General features: G+C 43.7%; 1 protein-coding gene across 4 annotated transcripts in view; it reads right to left on the bottom strand.

Moving 5' to 3' along the window:
- The window catches only part of LOC119051265 (phosphatase and actin regulator 1), a 293,468-nt gene that overhangs the window by 232,210 nt on the left and 47,546 nt on the right, over positions 1-13,712 (bottom strand). For 2 of the 4 annotated variants that reach the window (XM_037147945.2, XM_053668233.1), the window contains exon 1: positions 10,170-10,446. The exons of the other annotated variants lie outside the window; for them this stretch is intronic. In XM_037147945.2, the coding sequence (XP_037003840.2) occupies positions 10,170-10,419 (250 nt within the window). In that variant the 5' untranslated portion in view covers positions 10,420-10,446. Of the gene's footprint in view, positions 1-10,169; positions 10,447-13,712 lie in introns of those variants that run through there. 4 annotated transcript variants of the gene reach the window in all.

Here is a 13,712-nt window from a genome sequence, read left to right as displayed (position 1 = left end):
TACAATAGGAAGCTACTTCAATAAATGGTGTTAGGAAAACTGGACGGCCACATGTAAAAGAATGGAAATAGACCCCCACCTTCTAACACAAAAAAGTTAACTAAAAATGGACTAAAGATTTGATTGTAAGTCCTCAAACCATAAAACTCTTAGAAGAAAACACAGGTGGTAAGCTCCTTGAGATGGGTCTTGGCAGTGATTTTTTGGATTGACACCAAAAGCAAAGGCAATAAAAGCAAAAATAAACAAGGAGGACTACATCAAACTAAACAGTTTCTGCATCCTCCACCAAAAAGTCAACAAAATGAAAAGGCAACATACCAAACGAAAAAAAATGTTCTCAAATCATATATCTGATAAGTGATTAATATCCAAAATATATACAGATTTCATATAACTCAGGTGTAAAAACAATTTGATTAAAAAATGGACAGTGGATCTGAGTAGATACTTCTCCAAGGGAGATATCCAAATGGCCAATATGAAGAGGTGCTCAACCTCACTAATGGTCAAGCAAATGCAAATCGAAGCCACAGCGAGATATCATCTCACACCTGTTAGTATGATTATTATCAAAAAGACAAGAAATAACAAGTGTTGGCAAGATGTGGGCAAAGGGAACCCTGTGCACTGTTTGTGGGAATATAAATTGGTATAGCCACTATGGAAAATGGCATAGAGATCACTCAAAAAATTAAATTAGAACCATCATATGACACAGCAAGACTCATCCTTCTGGGTATACCCTTCTTTGGGTATATATCCAAAGGAAATGAAATAGGATGTTGAAGAGATATTTGTACACCTTTGTTCACTGCAGCACTAGTCACAATAGACAAGACATGGAAACAACCTAAGAATCCACCCATTGATGAATGGAATGGAATATTATTCAGCCATGAAAAGGAAATCCTGCAATTTGTAACAACATGGATAGAACTTAAGAGGGTTATAGTAAATGAAACAAGCCAGACAAAGAAAAACAAATACTACATGGTATCACTTATATGTGGAAGCTAAAAAAAAGAAAAAGTGAAACACAGAGTAGAAAAGCAGTTTCCATGGCCTGGGGTGAAGGGCAGAGACAATAGGGAGAGGTTGGTAAAAGGATGTAAACTTCCAGCTATAAGATGAATAAGGTCTGAGGATCTAATGTAAACATGGTGACTAAAGTTGATAACACCATGTTGTATAATTGAAATTTGCTAAGAGTGGAACTTAAATGTCCACATCAAAATAAAAATAAGTAAATATGAGTGTTAATGGATGTGTTAATTAACTAGATTTGTAGAGATTCCTTCACAATATATACATAGATGAATCATCATGATGCACACTCTAAGTATCTTACATTTTTGTCAGTTCTGCCCCAACAAAGCTGAAATAAAAAACCAAAACAATAGCCTTGGCTGGTGTGGCTCAATTGCTTGGAGTGTCATCCGGTAAACCAAATGGTGGCAAGTTTGATTCACGGTCAGGACATGTATGAGAAGGCAACTAATTAATGATTCGCTCTTACATCCATCTCTCTCTCTCTCTCTCTCAGGATTAAAAAAACAATAAATAGAAAAAAATTAAAGCTACTTAAAAAATCCTCCCGAGAATCTTGTATTCCACATAGAGCAAGTCCCACCTGCCTAGCATGGCATCTAAAGCCCTTCGTGACCCACCTGCACCCATTCCTCCAGGCTCCTCTCCATCCTCCCCAAGCTCACATGCCCTACCCCAGCCCTAGAAAATTACTGTCCTAGGAGTCATTTTAATAAGTAGATACATACTAATTAAGTAAACTAAGAGTTAATAAATTAGCATGTATATTCATATGTTGAACACATATTTAAATCTCTAGTAGCTGTGTCCTATTCCAGGAACTGAAAATACAGCAGTGAAGAGGAAAGACCCTTGCCTTGAGTAATTGACCTCTGATGCCCTCCTCGGGCCCCCTAACCTTTGTCTGCCCCTGCTCTTCACCCTGCCCATGTGAGTCCCTCAGGCGTATTTGCCAGCCCAAACCTGTCCTCCCATCACAGCTTAGCTCAATGCCACCTCCTCCCACATGACCTCCCTGACTTTCTTAAGGACATGGAGTCCCTACCTATATGTCCACAGCATCCTGAGCCTGCCTCCTCTACACACAGGAACTATTCCCCGAGACCCCCACTGGATGCCTGAAATAGCAGATTGTACCAAACTCTACATACTGTTTTTCCTATACATACATAACCTATGATGAAGTTTAATTTATAAATTAGGCACAGTAAGAGATTAAGAACAATAATAATAAAATGGGACAATCATAACAGCATACTGTTATACATTGTAACAAAAGTTATATGAATATGGTCTGGCTCTCTCTATCTCTCTCTCTATCTCGCTCGCTCCCTTCGACAACCAATCTGACGAAGGACACAGCTAACTAATTAACAGGCAGGGAGCATATACAATGTGGAGACGATGGGCAAAGGAATGATTCATGTGTCTTGGGTGAGACACAGCAGAAGGACACGAGATTCCAGCACACTACTCAGAATGGCATACAACTTGAAATTTATAAATTGTTTCTGGAACTTTCCATTTAACATTATCAGACCATGTTGGACTGTGGGTAATGAAATTGTGGATAAGGGGGAACTACTGAATAGCAGTATCCCTTCTAGACTGCAAGTTTCTCTAAGGGCAGGAACTCTTATCTCTGTATTCGCACATCGACATCAGTATAGGCATCAATGCTCCTCACATAAGTAAGTGAATGGCCATGTTCTGCCCTTGCTCTGGCCTTGGACACTGAAATAGTACAACCAGCACAGCATTTCTTTCATGTGGTTACTGGTCGAGTGATCCCCAAGCAGAAAATCTCTATGATTCATTTCTTTACCAACCCAACAACTGGATTCTTGTTTAGCTCCTAGTTCTCGTATCCACAGCTTTGCAACTTTTGCCTCTTTGGCCTTTCCTTTTCTCCCTTATCCACTGTTTGGGTTCAAGGAAAGCACATTGCTTCTCCTGCCCTTTGTTTCCTGGCCTTCAGCTGGCTCCCCTTCGTTGCTTTCAACACAACTGCCTACTTGGCATTGACCTTGAAGCCTGTGAGGGTGATTCCTAATTGGTTCACCATGCCCCCCTCCTTTCAGACACATATTTAAACTTTAAATACCTGATGAAGTTCCAAAAGCTGTTACTTCATATTAATTAGCAAACTACAGAAAATGAATGGGACTAGCAGACAAGGATTGATCCCTCCCTCCCAGTAACATTTTATGTACATATTTTATCTATTAATCTTTTAAAATCCCCTTTAGACATATGGGTATATTTTAAGCTATAGATTTTACAAATATTTTAAACATTTCTTCTCCTGAACTAAGTGAATATTGAAAGATGCTGTCTGTAAAATGTCAGATTCCATCAGAATGGAAGGGGAAGTTACTAGTAAAATTACATGAGTTCAAGGTTAAAAGGCAAGCTGACTTTGAATTGCTGGTGCTTAAAAGTGTTGCTGGGCCTCTGTATGGGTCTGTAGCAGAAGAGAAGAATCCTGTGTTTTGACACCTACTGGTCAAGATCTTGAAGTGCCCTTTCTTGCGCTACGAGTGGCCGTGGCATCGGGGCCCTTTCTCTTGTCTGGTCCCTGGCTCGGCACCGTCAGCAACAACATCACAAAAAACCACTCAAACTTACTTCAGTGTAATGCAGGAGTAGGTAGAATGTGGGTGATGAGTCTATACGGGTTCATTAATCTATGTACTTCTGATATAAGTGTGAAATTTTCTTTTTTTTTTAAGGTAACTGGGTCACACCGCCTCTGCTTAAAAACCCCTGTGCCACCTTTGGTGCTCATTGGATGAAATATGAACTCTTTCATACATTGTACCAAGATTTGCCCTGGCCAGCCGCTCAGTTGGTTGAAGTGTCATCCTATACACCAAAAAAGTGCAGGTTCAAATCCTGGTCAGGGCACATACCTAGGTTGTGGGTTCAATACCCAGTCAGGGCATATACAGGAGGCAACTGAATGAGGTTTCTCTCTCACATTGATGCTACCATCTCATATCAATGTCTGTTTGTCTGTCTGTCTGTCTCTCTTTCTCCCTTCCTCACATTCTAAAATTAAAAAAATATATCCTCAGATGAAGATTAAAAAAATTGTACTAGGACTTTTCTGATCTTTCTCTTGCCCAAGGTGGGACCAACCACTGCCTCTACTTTCTGTCTCTAAAATAATGTTTTTCTTTCTAAAATACCTTAAACTTCCATGCACATATTTGTCAACCTATCTCTCTGTACTGCAATATAAGGTCTTTGAGAGCAAAGACCACACTATCCTAGCGCTGTTTAATTCCCAATATTTAATGTGGCACATAAAAATGCTTTGCAAATATATTATTGGAAAAAAGGATGGAATGCCCAAATACATGTTTCCAGACTAATTTATACCATTTTCCCTGACATTCCACAAATTCTACCTGCTGAATTTATCCTTTTTCCTAAGCAAACCATGCTCTTTTGCAGTTTAAATGGTCTGTGCGTGGTTTTTTCCTTACTGAAATGTCCTTCCTTCTTTATCTGGGAAAACTCCTCTGTGAGGTTCCAGTCCAAATATCACCTCCTCTGGGAAGCCCTCCAGCCCTACTCACACCATTATGGCTTCCTCCAATAATTCAGCAGTTTACTTTCCTATTACTCTCACAAAAATCCAAACTCTGATTTCGAAGACAATGACTGGTTGTTATACCTCTTACCATCTACTCATTAAGCTGAGAGGGCTCTGCACACGTAAGCTGCCAATTTAATAAAGAAATGTAGGAGAATCAACAGCCCAGCTGTTTGAGTACACAATGTTTTAATAAAATTTGTAACAGCACAGCTTCATTCGAACTTGCCTGCTCTGTCCACCCCTTCCTAACAGCCTGCTAAGCCCTTCTTCACTTCTCTTCCCTACCGTTTGACAAGGGCCTTTCTTTCAGCATCCCACACAATCTCTACACTCTGCCACGTTAGAGCTTTTTCGGGCTTATCTGATTTTGAGAAAGCAGCTTCATGTTTCTGTCCTTGCTTCAGGCCAAGTCCTCCATACCTGTCTCTTTCATTCTGAGTCACATCCTCAGACCAGGTAGACGAAATTCTCCAGCAACTATTTCCTTCAGCTAATAATCTTTTTTCCTCCGGACTGACCAAAAACTGTTTAGTCATTGTGTGTGTGTGTGTGTGTGTGTGTGTGTGTGTGTGTGTGTGTGTGTATGCTTTTACCTAGAACACATTGGTCATGACTGTTAAAACTTTAAAACAAACAAATAATACGTTTGACTTGTGCAATGTTGAAGGGGCTCTTCCATGGTTTCACTTTTGCTTCACTTGTTTTACTAGGCAGTAAAAACTTCAACTGTTAAAAGTAGAGAATAGGGTGCTTTCACCTTGGACCCAATCCAAGAAAGTCCAATCACAGAAGAGGCCAAGCAGCGCAGTAGAGCAGGAGGAAAAACCCAACACAAAATTGGACTCGGCAGTAACAATACAAATGATAGTAATCACAGCTAATATTTCTCCAGCACTTTCTCTTGCCAGGCTAAGTGCTTTGTACCAATTATCACATTTAATCGTCACAACCCTTTGCAGTAAATAATGCTGTGGTATCCTAATGTCACCCAGCTGGCAAGGGGACGCGCCCTGATTTGCACAGGCAGTGAGAGTCCAGGATCCAGCTCTGGGTCCTCATCAAGGGGCTGGGTTCTGGGAGCAGCCCTGACACCAGACGGTGCTTGGGCCTGGGGGGACTGCTCCACCGGGGGGGACTGCTCCACCGGGGGGGACTGCTCCACCTGGGGGGACTGCTCCACCTGGGGGACTGCTCCACCTGGGGGGACTGCTCCACCGGGGGGGACTGCTCCACCTGGGGGGACTGCTCCACCTGGGGGGACTGCTCCACCGGGGGGGACTGCTCCACCGGGGGGGACTGCTCCACCTGGGGGGACTGCTCCACCGGGGGGGACTGCTCCACCTGGGGGGACTGCTCCACCGGGGGGAACTGCTCCACCTGGGGGGACTGCTCCACCTGGGGGGACTGCTCCACCGGGGGGGGACTGCTCGCCTCAGCTTTATGCACCTCATTTTCCTCTGTTGCAAAATGAGGGGTTCGCCCACAAAAACTCCTAAGGCATTCTCTTCTAAAAGGCTGTCCTGCTGATGAACCCTATAGTCAGAGTAACAGAGAAGCACTATGACAAACTGTCATTGCAAAAATTCACATTGGAATACATTAGGAAACATGTTAAATATTTCTATCCCTACAACAAAATCTGGGAATGTATCTACTGGGTCAATACATTAGTAAATTTTTATATGAATATTCAAAGGATAGAAGTCATAATAAGTGAAGTAAAGACAATCCTGAAATAGTGATGAATGACACGTAATAAGCACTGAGTAGCAGCTGCAATGCATATGTCTTGTTTCTGAATTTATTTATCATTTGATTACTATGTTAGATAAATTCTCTAGAAGCGATTTTCAATGCCAGTCACCTTTTCTGTGTCTCAGGGGAGTCTCCTGTTTTAAAGGAAACACGTGCCACTGTAGGGAAGAGGCTTCCAAATATTTTCTAAAAACTGTTTTAAAGCTATTAACATGTTTACTTCTGTTAAAAGTAATTGAAATTACATCTTAAAATGTAATTATTAATGCTGTTATAATTTCTATGACAATTTCTTGCTATTGAAGACTGAAAAGATTTCAAATGAAAACAGAAAAATATATAAAATTATATACAGAAATCACTGGCTTTCTAGAACAGATTTCTCCCTAGAGTTGATTTTAATTATTTATAAACTCAACCACATATTCTCCTATTGACTTCCAATATGTTTAGTGATGATTTATGTCTCTTCTAGCTTTACAATGTACATAACTTTTCATCTACTTAGCTAAAAATTTCTTTTCCTCTACTCCTACCAATGACATCCTCTTTATCTGTAGGTAAATCAGATAAAAATAATTAAATATACTGGGAAACTCTGTAATTCATTCCAATTCTGTATCCTAATAAACCTGGCTTATCAGACCTACACAAGTATACAACACACACACACACACATCACACTATCCAATTTACTACATTCAATGTAGGTGCCATTAAAACACATCAACTTGATAGCATGATGGGAAGCACCTTGCTTTTAAAGACAGGAACACAAGGACTTGAATCTCTGTTCTACCTTGTACTTGTTCTCTAGCTTTTGGCCTTAAAGTGCTTTATAAGCTTGCTTCTTCATCAGAAAACTGCTTCTGTATTAAGCCAAAATAGTAAAGATAAAGTAAACGTAAGCTACCTTTGGCCATTAATGGTGAACTGTATTCTACAACTTCTTAAAAATTACTGAAGTCCTGACCTGTTTGGTCAGTTGCTTGGGCATCGTCCTGCAAAGCAGAAGGTGACTAGTTCGATTTCTGATCAGGCGCATGCCTGGGCTGTGTGTGGGCCTGGTCCCGGGCAGAGTATGTGTGAGAGGCAACCGATGGATGTTTCTCTTCCTCTCTTCCTCCCTCCCTTCCCTTCTCTATAAGAATAAATAAATAAATATTTTAAATAATTGCTTAAAATAAGGTCAGCAAGGCATCTTCAATACTATTTAGTGGATAACAGGAACTCTAAAAAAATACTCCTAAGTAAAACAGCAACTGCCAAAATGTAATTCCCCCTTTTATATCTGCTCAACCATCCAGAAATATTTTTTCTTTTAAGGATTATCCTATATTACCCAAGTACTTTAAATTAGATTGTCTTTATACTGAAAGTTAGTAAAATATGACTTAACTATATTTAGAATAATACAGTTAAGAATAATACAGTTAACTATATACAAAGAAATTCAGAATGAAAGAAACAGTAAAATGTTAGCTCTGTAAAATTTCCAGTGAGGCTTTCCTACGGGACCAGAATTTCCACTGGTTGCCACTCGACGGCCTCCTAGGTGCTGAACAAGGAGCCACATACCTGATGGCATTGGACACCACACAGGTGTGCCCTGCCACCAGAAACTTACTTTTCTACGGTGCCTCACCAAACTTGTTAGCATCACCACAATCTTTACCACATTTCCTTTAAAATAGTAAGCTCTCCTGATATACAGAAAAGATGGCTCGAGTTAAAAATCGCTTCTAGAGAACTTGCCTAAGAGAATGTCCACTCATGACAAGCTATCATACAAGGTCAGTGTGTGCAAAGAGTACAATTTACTTGGACTTCCTTTTCTTTTACAGTGGGCAGTGCTGTGTTGGACTCTGGCAGTAAAAACAGAAGGGTTAAGTTCCTGACCTCATTCTATTTCAGTGACTAAATGAGCACACCACCCATTAGGAAGTCAGGATTCACAGTGTGGAATTAGGCAAAAAAATGAGGGACCACAGCCTGCAGTCTCCCCTACCAGAATCCTTCTGAATTAAACACTTTAGTCATATCAGATGACACGGGGACATCCCTAGGTATGTTCCGGAGTGTCTGAGACTGCAGAGATGATGCAGGCAGAAATGTGTGTTGTAGGCCGAAACACACCTGCCTCCATCCACAGTGTACACCAACACGTTTGCCAGTGACCATGTTGGTAGTTACACACACAAACACATATCCGGGGGTACAGACACAGACCCTTTCTTATTATAGCAACAGTTAGAGATTCTAATTTACATAAACTCCCAAGGTTGTGAAAGCAGCAGCCCATGTGGGAAGAAATTCTGTCAACAGAGTGATTCATTTAAAAAATATTTCAGCCCGCATCTCATGCTCTATCACATTTTGTGGTAATAGTCTGGCTTTGGATCATCCCATTAATCTGTTTACATTCCATAGGTGTCAGCAGCTTATATCATAACCAAAGGACCCAACACACCTCAGTAAGTGTAAGCTTCTCAAAAACGGACGGCCTCTCCGAAACCGAACAGGAGCAGCGTTCATGTGTTTTGTGCGTGCCCGCCCTCCTCCAGCATGGCTCGTTTCCCTCTTGGATGCCCAGTGCCGTCCTGCACAGCCTCTCTCACAGTTTAATCAAAGAAAAGTATAATTACACTAGCAGGACGCTAATTTTGAAAAGACATTAGCCACGCCACAGTCACTTCATTACTCTGCACTTCAGAAGCCAGCAATGAACACGAGGGATCCTAAGTATTATTTGTTCTTTCAAGGGGAGCAAGAGAACCCGCCTGGTTGATCGGAAACTCTGTCTGCCCAAGCAGGCGCAAGTATCAAGAGAGGCAATGAGCTTCAGGCTGGCCAGTAGCTGATGCTTTCCCTGCAAAATCTGCTGCCTAAAACTTTTCCACGACCTTCCGTGGTCCTCCGGAGTGTGCTCGGTGAGCTGATTCACAACTGCCTGGAGGCTCCTGCGAAATGTGTATTCACATAGACGCGTCCACATCTGCAGAGGCTTCTGCCTGGTCCGTGCGGAGCTGTCTCTCTTTCTTGGCTCCGTCAGTCGGAGTCGCTGGCAGCCTGGCATCCTTTCACCACCCCATTTCAGATCGGATTTGGGGGCGCTCCTCTGCTCGCACACACTCAGAAGAAGCCTCAGCACGCCCCTCCCCCACCTCTACATTTTGACTATCAGGCATCATTCCAAGAGGGGCCAGCTGTGACACTCCAAAAATCACGGCCATGTTTTACTCAGACACCATTCAACAACTCCACAAGTCCCCAGGGCGCTGGGAGCTGTAGCCAAGGCCAAACCACCTCTACAAAGTGAACCCACATCTGTAACGCAGCCCAGCAAAGGCTATACCCTATCATAACGCAAGGGTGTGAGAACAGCTAAGAAGCCCACATCGCTAAGAAAGCAGATGCAACAATCCTTTTACATCTCATAATGTTGCCCCTGAAAATACCCTAAGACCCCACCTTCCTAAGAGAAAATCCCAGATTTGCCCCTTTCCAAACCCTCATTTCAAACGCCCCATTTCTTGGAAGTATATATACACCAATGCTATATTCACGGATGCAGTCCGTTTTGGTTCCCGGCAGCACTCTGCAAAGTGCCGGGCGGGCGGGTGTCACGCCTGTGTAAGAGGGCTGACGTCCCCGCAGTTCTCCAGGCAGCAGTCTCGACCGTGCTCGCTAACTGAAGACCAGCAAAGCACCTGCCCGCCTCCCGCGCTCGTCGCCAGCCCCAAGGAGCCCCAGCACTCACCGTCCCGGGTGTCCTCCCCCCGACTGCAGTTGCTGCAAATGTGTTTGATCTCCTTGCCTAGTTGACAATGGATCACAAAGGACACGTTGTTGTTGTTGGGGGCGGGCTCCTTCAGGGGCTTCATCTTCAGCAAATAAAAAGCTTTCTTTTTGGGTCTCTGGGCGCTGGAGCCTGGCACCGCGCCCTCCCTGCAGCGCGGCGAGCGGAGCGCAAACCTCCCAGGCTCCGCGGCGAGCGTGGGCTCCGCCATCCGGTCCCCGGACGCCCCGGGCCGGGCTTTGCTCCCGGCCACGCGCGCTGCCACTCGCGCCCGGTCGCTTGGCCAGCATGCCCCCGCCCCGCCCCAAACTGGCGTCCCTACAGCAGCGCGACCACGGCGGGGCGGGTCAGGGAAAGCCGCAGAAAGGGTCTTGACCTCGCTGACCTCGCGGCCCGAGCCAATCCGAGTCCCCCGGCTGGAGGAGGGTTTCCGGAGGGTACTACTTGGTCCTACCTGACCCTCAAGCGCAGGTCTTGCCGTAGCCACCCCACCCCTCCGGAAATCTCAGCCCCAGCATTTGGAGCCTGCAGGTTTTGCAGCTACCTTCACTCTCTCTGGGGCTCCAGGGCAGAACGCCAGCCTCCCCCTCCCCCCTTTTCTTCCAGGCTCAAGTGGCTAAATGAAAGCAGGGCATACCACACACAGAAGGCAGCTGCGCTGGGAGCCCTCCGGGTGCAAGCGCCTTTCTTGGACCAGAAGGAACAAGAGACTATTCTCTGGTGGGTCTAACCCACAGACCTTGACACTCAGTGGAGCCCGCAACCTGTTACAATGTAATTGATGTTTTCATCCTCAACAGAAATTCCCCAACCTGAAGGGGATCTTACACCAGTGTCATTAAAACTTTGAGTAAAATGAAACAGAAAAGACTGCTTTTATCAAAACTCAGAAACAATAACTTGCAACTTTGGGATCCCAGCTAATCTGGCTGAGAATTTCCCAGCTGTTTAGCAAAGTGAGCAAGACATAGCAAAGGAGTTACATTCATGGCTCAAAAATAACAGCTACAAGTTATTGAGCCTTTTTTGCTCTGTACTTAAAAAAAAAATCACAGTCTATACAATAGTCCTGACTCAGGTATTGTGAGTAGTACATCACAACCTTTTAGAGACTAAGATTAAAGAAGCCTCATACCGCAATGCCCTTTGGTGCTTATTTTAAAAATAAAGAGTGTGGGGCCCCACACCTTCAGATTCTGGTTTAGTAGGTCAGCTTAGGGACCAGGAATTTGTAGCTTTAACAAAACCTCTGCACTGATTTTAGTGCCAGACTTAAGTGGGGAAACAGTTGTTTGCAGCCAGGTGTGTCTGACTCGGAGCCTCTGTCTTCCCAACACACCCACTCCTTGGGGTCCACCATTCCTGCCCACCTTCCAGCCCACTGAGAGTGTCAGTTAGAGGAGCACTATCACTACCAGCTTTTTCCAGAAATTTCCCTAGAGTTAATTTTATAATACCCTGTGACTGAGACTTCCACAAAAGTCAGGTCACTGCTAGTCTTTCCTCCAACGAGGGCAAATTGTACATGCATTGCTCACCTCACAGGTAAAAGTGTCAACTGGGGACACTAAATTCTGTGTTATAATATGCTTTTAATCATTCCAATTCTACCACCCGTCATTTATACTACTTCTCATCTGCAGAATGTTCTGCCCAAATCAGCACATTCAGAGTTTCATTTTCATACTGCGGTTAGGACGCCTTCATACCCACCACCACTGCCTGCTCTAGGACACATCAGGAGCTGAGGTGGAATCTAAGTGTTGGACTTGCGCTCTCTTTAGATCACAACCAAGTCTCTCCTCCTGCCCACCAAGGCCTTGAGGGACACCTCCCTTCTTGGCTGGATTACCAACCAAACAAGGTACAGGTAAATCTCACTACATCTGCTCCTGTCAGATTCATGTCACTTGGTCCCTGGCCTTATCTTAGAGATAGCAAAGGACCCATTTGTTATACTAGTGGAGTGTATGAGGAAATGTATTGCTTTGTGTTATAGGCAGACACTTACTATTCTCTTTTCCTAATCCTCAGGTATCTCCCCAAACTGAGTTACCTCTTAACTTCCTTCTGTATTATATCTTTTTTTAAATGAGTTTTTTTTTAATTGCATGCCTACTCTCTGCCTGGCTGGTCAGAATGTTGGGCCTGCATAAAGCCTGCATGTTCTTATCAAAACAGCAAACTTTTATTTGCTCACCGAACAAACCAGACCTCAGGGCCCTCAGTATCTCTGTCTTAACTGGCCAAGTGTCATTGTAACAAAGAAAACACTGACACAACCACCAGCTTAGGCTTCAGTATTAAAGGAGATGTCCCGCAATGGTAGGAGCTCTTTACTCACATGAAGTATGCAAAGAGACTAAGGTGTACCTTCAGAGGGCTATTTCCTTGTTACCTGATCCATCGGCCTAAACTGTCTCCTCTGAGTTTGCAGCTTCTGACTGTGTGTCCAATATAATATTCACTAGCCACAGGTAGCTATTTACACTTGAATTAATTAAAACTAAATAAAATTAAATTTCAGTTCCAGAGTTGCACTAGCCATGGTTCAAGTGCCCTCAAGTCACATGTATTAGACAGGGTGGATGGTAGATAGAACCTTTCCATTGTCACTGAAAGTTTTGTTTTGACCATGCTGCTCTTGAAAGATGTATGATGTCAGTGTCTCGGGCGGAGCTCAGGAGCTGAGAAGCGTTATCTCCTATTGTTACAACAGAAGCTGGGAGGGGAGAGGCCTGGGTGGAATGAAATGTATGGTCAGACTGGCAGCAGTTTGGAAGATGGTGGGTGGGTCTGGAGGCTTCCAGCACCACCTCTCCTCTGATCCTCAGTGGGCGGCGGGGCAGATGTGCACGTCAGTTTTGCATTTTGTTCTTGACCCAGCTCCGTAGCCTGAGCATTACCTCTGTGAAGACTTCTTCTGATACTCATTACTATAATGTCCCTGTAAGCCCTCGATGCCAAGAGGTGTCTTACACAGACTCTGTGTTTGTCTCATCCCATAAGTCAAAACTATATTTAATTATGATCCCAGTATTATGATTAAGAAAAAATATTGTGAGGTTCTGGTTTTTGCTTTAATTTTATTTTTAAAAAGATTTTATTTACTTATTTTTAGATGAAGAGGGGAAGGGAGGGAGAAAGAATGGGAGAGAAACATCAGTGAGAGAGAAACCCTCACACACACACCCCAACCTGGGGCTGAACCTGCAACAAAGGCATGTACCCTGACTGCGAATCAAACTGATGGTCTTTTTCATTGCAGGATGATGACCGACCATCTGAGCCACACAGGTCAGGGATGTTTTCCACTTTTAAAAGGACATGGGGAAATATGAAAAGGAAGGACAGTCCAAAACATTCCATCACTTGTACCAGGGTTCTCAACACCGGGCCTGTGCAGCTTGCATGGAATTTTTACCCAATGATCTAAATGGGAAAGAGTCCCTGTGACCCATTTCAGTGTCACTTAGCTGCATGGCGATTTCATTCCCATCCATT

The sequence above is a fragment of the Artibeus jamaicensis genome, unplaced genomic scaffold (assembly GCF_021234435.1).
Source record: "Artibeus jamaicensis isolate MK-2021 breed Jamaican fruit bat unplaced genomic scaffold, CSHL_Jam_final contig_482, whole genome shotgun sequence".
NCBI lineage: Eukaryota > Metazoa > Chordata > Mammalia > Chiroptera > Phyllostomidae > Artibeus > Artibeus jamaicensis.
Note: the sequence above shows the minus strand (reverse complement) of the source record. Positions and strands in the feature narration are given on the sequence as shown.